At 43.6% G+C, this 9224-nt stretch overlaps 1 protein-coding gene across 1 annotated transcript in view; it reads right to left on the bottom strand.

The window, feature by feature from the left end:
* Positions 1–360: 360 nt before the first annotated feature.
* SLC15A1 (solute carrier family 15 member 1) overlaps positions 361–9224 on the bottom strand; it is a 98051-nt gene continuing 89187 nt past the window's right edge. Inside the window, exons 20-23 of the mRNA XM_075336722.1 lie at positions 6753–6846; positions 6102–6248; positions 4942–5049; positions 361–823 (exon numbers count right to left, since the gene is read on the bottom strand). Of these exons, the coding sequence (XP_075192837.1) occupies positions 617–823; positions 4942–5049; positions 6102–6248; positions 6753–6846 (556 nt within the window). The 3' untranslated portion in view covers positions 361–616. The remainder of the gene's footprint in view (positions 824–4941; positions 5050–6101; positions 6249–6752; positions 6847–9224) is intronic.

Raw genomic sequence — 9224 nt, 5'->3', positions numbered from 1 at the left:
GGCAGGGGACTTATATTTAAAGCGCCACTGCAGCTCTGAAAAAACCCCAACAACGCTGGAGTGGTGCTTAAAATGTTATCCTGAATTGAGCCAAAAAATAAAGTGTTAATATGTGTAAAAGAATTAATATTTTTGCATTATCATATTACGTTATTACAGATCTACTCCATATGTTCATTCATGAGTACAATCTGTTTTATAGCAGAGCTCCAGAACAAACATCATATTTTTATGCTATTTGACTATTCATTGAGCCTCATATGAACATTTAGATTTGTAATTGAAAACATTTGGCGTTGTACAAGAAAAGGGTTAATAAATATGGAGCAACTATTTCCAGATATTATTGTAGAGATTGAATATAGAGAACTTAGATTTATTTGTCTCCTTTATACAGAATCTCAACATGATCAATACATTTTGCACATTGGGTTTATGCAGTTGGATTTTCCATCTTCACATTTTTGGTGTTTTGCTATTTTGGCTGAGAAATAGCAACCGACTCAGTTAACCTTTTATTATCTTGTCTGTCTGTCGGCCGGCAAAGGCCTCTCCGTCATCGTCCACATATTGGAAGGATAAAGTACAATATTTACAAAACAAGGACAAAGTCATGTTACATTTTTGTTAGTGCCTTAGGTCCATCAGAAATATCAAAGCCCAATGCCTCTATTTCCTTCTCTTTCTCTTTCTTTTTCTTTCCTTCAGAATCATACTGGGCTTCAATTGCTGCAGGGTCCACATAGGTGTAAAAATAGGCCATGATAGCAAATATGATGCAAACTGCCACTAGAAGAGCAGCAAAGAGAATATACTCTGCCCACTGTAGAAACAATGAGAAAGAATACTTTAGGAAAAGGATAAACACATACACATTAAGTAGATTTACTAAGGTAAATGGTCAGGAATTCTCCCTTAAGTTGCATAAAAAACTCTAAAGGAGGCTTTACACGCAACGACATCGCTAACGAAATGTCGTTGGGGTCATGGAATTCGTGACGCACATTTGGTCTCGTTAGCGACGTTGTTGCGTGTGAAACGTACGAACGATTGCTAACGATCAAAATTACTCACCTAATCGTTGATTGTTGACACGTCGTTCTAATCCCAAATATCGTTGCTGGTGCTGGACGCAGGTTGTTCGTCGTTTCTGAGGCAGCGCACATCGCTACGTGTGACAACCCAGAAACGAGGAACAACACCTTACCTGTGTCCTCCAGCAACGAGGTGGGCGTCACTTTCTTTCAGCTGCTCTCTGCCCCTCCGCTTCTATTGGATGGCTGCCGTGTGATGTCACTGTGATGCCGCACGAACCGCCCCCTTAGAAAGGAGGCGGTTTGCCGGCCACAGTGACGTCGCTAGGCAGGTAAGTCCGTGTGACGGGGCCTAGCGATATTGGGCGCCATGGGCAGCGATTTGCCCGTGACGCACAACCGACGGGGGCGGGTGCTTTCACCAGCGACATCGCTGCGTGTAAAGCAACCTTTAGGCTATGTGCCCACGGGACAATGTACCTGCGAATTTTGCCGCCGAAAACCTGCGGATTCATCTGGATTTTCCAGATAAGTCCTCAGGTTTAAGCAAGTACAGACACTCCCCATGTTACCCTATGGGATTTGCAGAGTGCTTTATCAATGCTGCGGTATGTGCCGCTGCAAAATATGCTGAGGATGTCCAGCAGCTGCACGTAATTGCATGTCAATTATTCATGCGGAAATATCTGCAGAATTCCCACTCCTCCACTATGGAGATAGAAGGCGGTACTTCCGCAGGTATTACCGCACTTATCACGCAGGTTACCGCAACAAAAATGCTCGTAACCCACAGCAATGGATAGCTGCAGATTCCGGGGAGCAGCTGCGGGAAACCTGCGGACAAACCTGCGGATATATCCGCGGGTACAGAGTCCCATGGGCACATAGCCTTACATGTCTTCTATCACATTTATTAAATATTTAAGAAACATTTTCTGACTTGATCATCAAGGGCTGTGTCAAGAATAAAAATGGATTGAAATGCAAATAGAGAGCCAAAAATACAAAAACATCTTGGCACAAATTTCTGTTGCAAAGTAAGCCAACTAACAGGTGGTGTAAATTTAGATTAGACAGCCTAAAATTTACACCGACGTTATTATCCCATGCCAATTTTTGTTTTTGTGTTTTAGTTTTTTCATCCCCTTCTTCCCAGAGCCATAACCTTTTTATTTTTCTGTCTACATAAAAGGTCATCAGGCGACCCTCGCTCAAAATCTTTTGAGGGTCATCAGGCGGCCCTCACTCAAAATTTTTGGAGGGTTATCAATCGGCCCTCGCTGTAGATCTTTAGAAGTTCATTAGGCGGCCCTCGTGCAAAATCTTTTGAGGGTCATCAGGCAGCCCTCGCTCAAAATCTTTTGAATGTCATTAGGCGGCTCTCGCTTAAAATCTTTGGAGGGTCATTAGGCAGCCCTCACTCCAAATCTTTAGAAGGTCATTGGGCAGCCTTTGCTCAAAATCTTTAGAGGGTTATCAGGCGGTGCTCACTCCAAATGTTTGTAGGGTCATCAGGCGGCCTGTGCTCCAAATCATTAGAGAGTCATCAAGCGACCCTGGCTCTTAGTTTTTCCAGGGTGTGTATCATACCCTCCATAATTTTTTCAGGATGTGTAGGAGGCCTACCTCTACAACTCTCTTCCATATATAGATGTATAACCCTCCCAGCGGTAAACGTTTTTCAGCCCTTCCAATAAGTGCATAGGCTTTACCAGACTATGAGTCCCACTCCTTAACAATGGTAAAAAAAATAAATTTCAGAGGCCCTCATCTACATGTCTTCGAGGGTATATTGCAGTCTGTCCTTCTAATTTTTGGCAGGCCTTGCGCTTAGTACATAAGCTTTATGTATGTGTGAGTCCTGCTACCTAACAAATTTAACAGAATGTGTATGTGGCCTTTTTTATGTCTAGTACAGGATCTTTTGGAGTACCTCTTCCTTTTAATTTTTGGCAGTTCTTGCATTGTTCGTGTACCGCCCCGCGGGCTCGGCTGCGACCGCCGAGCCGCTTGGATCCGTGCTCGTACTGAGGGTGGTGGCTCGAGCCTCTCACGGACCCGAGGGCCACGTCGCTCTGCAAGGGAGTTGGCGCTACACGCGGGTATTTAGATGATGAGTTCCACGGCCGGGGTCGCAGTGGTTTGGTTTTGAATGTTAGTTCGTGATGCCACCCATGGGTTGTGGTGAATGTAGACACCACCGCTGTGGTGAAGGTATGGGGGCTCCCGGGAGCGGTGTAATGGCGCAGCTAGGTGTTGACCCCTCCGTGGGTAGGGGGTGTTGGTCTCGGGGCCCGGTAGGCGAGGGCCGGGGTGCAGGGTGAAGTGTTGCGGTGCAGTGCGGTGCCTGATGGCACTGGTGTACTTACTCTGACACAAGACACTGGAGTCTCTGGTAAACCAAACGGAGTGATGAACGGGGCCCGCAGCCGGCTGCAGCTTCTCCCAGAATAGGTTGGTGGTTTCCGCCTTTCTCCTGCACCTCTGTGTGTAAATGTTTGACTCCTATGCCTAGACACCGGTAGTCCGCTCCCCGACTTGCATATGCCGTAGGAGCCCATTTGCCCGCAGACGCTGGTCCTTTGGGTCTCTATGCCTTGGCGGTGGCTTTACCCTGTATAGTTGGGCTGTTGTCTTCTAACGGGACTTGTGTGGGATAGGTCCTTAAGTCCAGTCCGCAATCAGTTGATTCGACTCGGCCCTGTCGGTTCAGGGCTTTGTACTGGGTCTGAGTACCCTGCCTGGTGCTCCGGTATCCAGTTGGCTTCCCGGTTCGGTCCCACTACGCTGTCCCGGTCCCTTACGGTTTCACCAGTCGTATTCCCGGTCTCCTGCAGGCGGCCACCACCATCTGCCTCCTTGCCAATGGCAGCTGATCTCTGACCCAGCCACCTGGTAGTCTCTTATCAGGACACGGACACAGGACTGCCCATGACCTTGACTGCTCTTCACTAGACCCTGAACTTGACTAGACTAGACTAACTGTTTTCCCGCCTCCTAGGCTGGGAACTCCTCGGTGGGTGGAGCCAACCGCCTGGCTCCGCCCCCCTGGTGTGGACATCAAACCTGGAGGGTGGGGACAAGGTTTTTAGTTTGCCTGGTGTTACCTAACTGGGAGGGGGTGTGGTGTTGTGTGTGACTAACTGGGACGACCCGACTAGTCCGGGGCGTCACATTCGCATAGGCTTCGTAAGGTTCAGAGTTCCTCTTTCATGAATTAAACAGGATGTGTCTGACCATCTCACACACACCGCATGCCCAGATAAGGTAGTAATATGTTAAAACTACATTTACTGGTGGGTGTAATTTTATACCCCCTTCTAGTATGTCATCTACTGTAGTCATAGGCGATGGTGAAATGCGGTAAGAGATGGGCCGGCTATTAAGGGGTGGAGAAGATGTTTTTTTCTCTTTTTAATTTTGCCTTATATACAAATTGTTATACAGAACAGAATGTTTCCTAACAATATTTTCCTGTAAATTCCATTTAATCTTTGGTTTTGTATATTTTATTGTCAGTCCATAAAAGTGCAGTAATACTCAGACAACATTGTTTCCAGCAGCGACCTGGGAGTCAGATGCTCTTCCAGGCTTCTTTCCCAGGGTGTTCCTATTCCATTTGAGTGCTGTTTACATCCATTTCAGCGATTTTCCTGCCCCCCCCTCCAACCCTCCTGGTAGGATGTTTCGGAAAATGCTTGACTGACTCCCATTATACTTGTTACTTGAATCGAGCCCATATGAGCGTCCAACTTGCTTGAATCGAGTACCGAGAACTCAAGCATTTGAGTGCTCGCTCATTACTAATATTCAGCAACTATATTAGTGTCGTATTTTATGTAGAAAGTTTCCATTTACCAGTTTACCTTTAAATTTTATGTAAATTTTAATAAAAATGGATTTTTACCTGTTCACTAAGGCTAGAGGCTCCGGCCACGATAAGGACAATAATATTACCAACCGCCACTGTCAGGAGCCATCCTGCTTGCAGTACAGATTTCATGTTGGATGGAGCCTATCAGGAATCAGATAAAATATTATTAGAGCTCTGTTACTAGTGCAATGTTGAGATGAAGCCTTTCATAGCCAATGTATTGTAGTTGCAATGTTACTAGTATAGGTTAGAAAATGATTGGACTGCATTAGTTTTACACTAGGAAAGTTCATAGCCCATGGTGCGGTCCTCTTATGTTCGAGGGGCCTATAATCCAGTTGTTCCTGTCCCTTATTATTTAATGTTGAGGGATTTCTTGAATAAAAAAAGCTTAAAATTATTATAATTGCACAATAATTAGCATTTTTTTTTGATGAGCGCAACAATTTCTCGCTGTGTGTGACACTAAGCAGCGATTTGGCCCCTGCTGTGAAATCGCTGATCGTTACACACTGTTCTGGTTCATTTTTTGATTGTTGGTCTCCCGCTGTGCAGCACGCATCGGCTTGTTTGACAGTGGGAGACCAACGAGCACCGACTCTGTGTAAGCAATGTACGCTGGTAACCAGGGTAAATATCGGGTAACTAAGCAAAGCGCTTTGCTTAGTAACCCGGTGTGTACCCTAGCTACGTATACAGGGAGCCAGTGCTGGCAGCCTGTAAGCGGTGTACACTAGTAACTGGGTAAACATCGGGTAACCAAGCAAAGCGCTTTGCTTAGTTACCCGATATTTAGAGTGGTTACCAAGCGCAGCATCGTTACATGAGTTGCTGATGGCTGGTCATTGGGAAGATCTGACTGTTTGACAGCTCACTAGCGACCCTGTAGCGACGTACTAGCGATCCTGACCAGGTCGTATCGTGGTCGGAATCGCTGGTACGTCGTTTAGTGAGATGGTACCCTAAGAAGCCGAGTAACACATTTTAGGGTCTCTTTTTTCTACAGTTTTCTACAGTTTGCTGCTTTCAGGTTAGGAGGCAAAACGTGGTGACATATTTCTTTTAAACGTTTAGACCACCATGAAGTGGTGCTGTATATTCCTATTTAGAGATATAGAGGCTCAAATGCGCATCTTTAAAGGGGTTAGAGTATCTTCATTCACACGGGCATTCCTCCGCTACTCTCTACCCACCTGAGAATATGAGAATTCCAACCCTGTAACGGAGTACATGACCTCCCCGGCAGTAAGGAGGAAAAACTGAGGAATCTGTAGAGCCATGTGGACTGTATTGGGTTGAATGTCCTGGATGTACTCAACAGACATTGATGTTGCTGTACACTGTAAAATCAAAAGGAAACAAACAATTACTATCATTTTTGTTAGCTCCCTGGCACCTCTCAAGTTAAAAAAAAAAAAAATAGTTGTTTTCTTTCTAAACAAAGACATCCAAAAGAGATATCGCTCTCTGGTCAAGGCTGGAGAAGTCTTGGCGAAGCTTTTATTCCATGAATCTTGGACAATCAGCTGGTACTTCTGGGCACCTGCTATCCTGTGCTCGTGATCAGACGTGTGGATGATGTATGCGTGTGCTCATCTTTTCTTTTTTAGTATATGTTTAATTTAAGCAACAGCCAATACATTTCATGCTACAAAATAGTCTCATTTTTAAAAACACTTCTAAATAACATAATATTTTCCTCTTGCCTGTACAACCATTTCTACGCTATTTCAGTTAATATTTTCTAATATTTCCCTACTGTACAAACTATTATATTAGTGAAAAGAAGGTGTCATTTAATTCCTTTAGGACATAGTTAGTATTTGTCTTCTACTAGTACTAACCTCCTTAATGATTATTGTATAAGAGCTTCCAAATCCGAACTTCATTGACTCCATAGAACAATTTGCAAATTCTGTAAAACCTTTTATTGTTTTCCTGTAGAAGATCAAACAAGAGAATGGAAGTGTGTATAGGGATATGTGTGTTGTCTTTCTACTAGACATAGATACAATGACATACAGCATGTGCAGTATTACTAAGGGCAGTAACTTAGGCATATGGAGGCAATAAGACACTTTAATACTACTTACTACACTTTTTACAATTCGGTCTGATACTCGGAACTCTGATACTTGGGCTGATTTCCTGCAGAACATTAGCCCTAATCTGGAAAATTCCTTTAGCCCCTTCACACTATATCCTTTTTCTGTTTTTTCACTTTCGTTCCCCCCTCCCCCCTTCATCCAAAAGCTATAACTTTTTATCAATATAGCTGTATGATAACTTGTGCAATGTTTTAATCGTCTATTTTTGTCTTTCCGGCATTTTTTTTTCCCTACATTGTTTACCAGTCGTATTAATTTATTTTATTTTTTGATAGATCGGACATTTCTGAGTACAGCTATACCAAATACTGTATGTATTTTTTTTATGTTTAATTATTTTATTTTCAATAGGGCAAAAAGGGGAGTGACTTGAATTTGTGTTTTTTTTTTATTTTTTCCATATTTTTAAAGACTTTTTGAAAAACTTTTTACCGTACTTACTAGTCAAGTTTAGGGGACTTGAAGCTGCAATTATCTGATCATTTGTGCTGTGCAGAGCAGTGATGGGCACTACTCTGTATAGCTGAAATCATAATTTCCTATGAAAGCCGGCTCACAGATGGCATTCATAGGAATATCATCGTGACAGACACAGGGGTCATCACCTGACCCCTGGCTATCATAACAAACCATCGGCGCCCCACAACCACATCATGCGTGTGCCGATGGGAGCGAGAAATGACACATGTTTAATCTCACTGTCAGAGGCACATGTCGGCAGGCCACAGTCTCAAAGAGGTTACTTCAGACTTAGCACAAGCTACTTTGTCTGACAACTTCTAGAAGAACCCCAACCTTAACCCTAAGTCCTTGTACAGGGATCTGGCCTTACTTCGGGTTCCACTAGATTGCTTCAACACAAGGGCTGCTTGCCGGAGGAGTGAACTGGGGGCAACAGGGGTCATAAGTAACACTGGGTGAAAAACTAAGAAGTCACATCAGGGACAAATCAGAAGGCAAGCGGGTGTTCAAAATACAAGCCAAAGAAAGACAACAAGACTCGTACAAAATGCACACAGGATCAACATGACCAGGTCTAACTGAACTAATTAAATAACTGAAAGCTGAAGACTGTCTGCTGGGGATTATATAGAAGCAAACCCTGCCCATGGCACCTAGCAAAGAGCAAATTATATTCCAGCACACTGCAGCAAAACACAGGTGAACAGGAAAGGGACAACTAATCTCAGCAGTCTAAAACCTAAACTTATACACGCTACCAGCGTCCAGCAGGGACTGTGGTCATTGTGTGGTGCTGCCTAGTGATCATTACAAAATCTTCATTTTTCCTCATATTAATTTATGCAAAAATTAATACAACCCACATCAAAAACTACAACTGCTAGTCTTTTGTATGACCTCCGTGATTTTTAAGAAGCGCACCAAGTCTTCTAAGTATAGAATGAACAAGTCTGTCATGTTGCGGCATCTGTCTTTTACTATTTTTCAAGAACGACTGCTTTCAGAGTCTGGATGCTCATCTTGTTTCATCAGAATTCCCATAGGTGTTATATTGGGTTCATATCAGGAGACATTTTTGGCCACTGAATCACTTTTCATCCTGTTCTCCTTCAGGAATACAACAATGGCCTTATATGTGAGGTTTTTATGATTGTCATGATGGAAAAGTGCACAACTACCAAAACCAAGGCGTGATGGAGATGAGGGTCTTTCCATCAAATATTTAATTAACCTCTTGACATAGGGGATTGTAGTAAGTATATCCAACCAAAATCAATTCGCCTTGCATAAACCAGTTTTGTGACACACCCAAGATGGGCCCTGATGACATCATAGACCCGCCCATCAGCATCACCGCAGATCTGCCCCGATGATGTCATAGACCCGCCCATCAGCATCACAGATCCACCCATTGGTTAACCCATGGACTATCCCACTGACCAATGAGCATATCTGAACATGCCTATCCCCCTAGCCTATATAAAATGCAGCATGACTAATAAACCTCTCTCTTGGTGCCATTTACTCTGATCAAGAAGAGATTTCACATCTGACTCTGTGCGGTGTTAACTCTTTTAAGCATGCACTTGATTCACACTAATTAAGTCAGGAGCAGGCAACTCGTGAACATTTCGAAGTGTTCACCCTAACAATGGTAGTATATTCTCTTTCAACATAGAGCAGTACATCTGCGAATTCATGATACCATCAATGAAATATACCTCCCCAACACCAGCACCACTCATG

This window comes from Anomaloglossus baeobatrachus, chromosome 2 (genome assembly GCF_048569485.1).
Source record: "Anomaloglossus baeobatrachus isolate aAnoBae1 chromosome 2, aAnoBae1.hap1, whole genome shotgun sequence".
Taxonomy (NCBI): domain Eukaryota; kingdom Metazoa; phylum Chordata; class Amphibia; order Anura; family Aromobatidae; genus Anomaloglossus; species Anomaloglossus baeobatrachus.
This window is presented reverse-complemented; position numbering and strand designations above follow the sequence as displayed.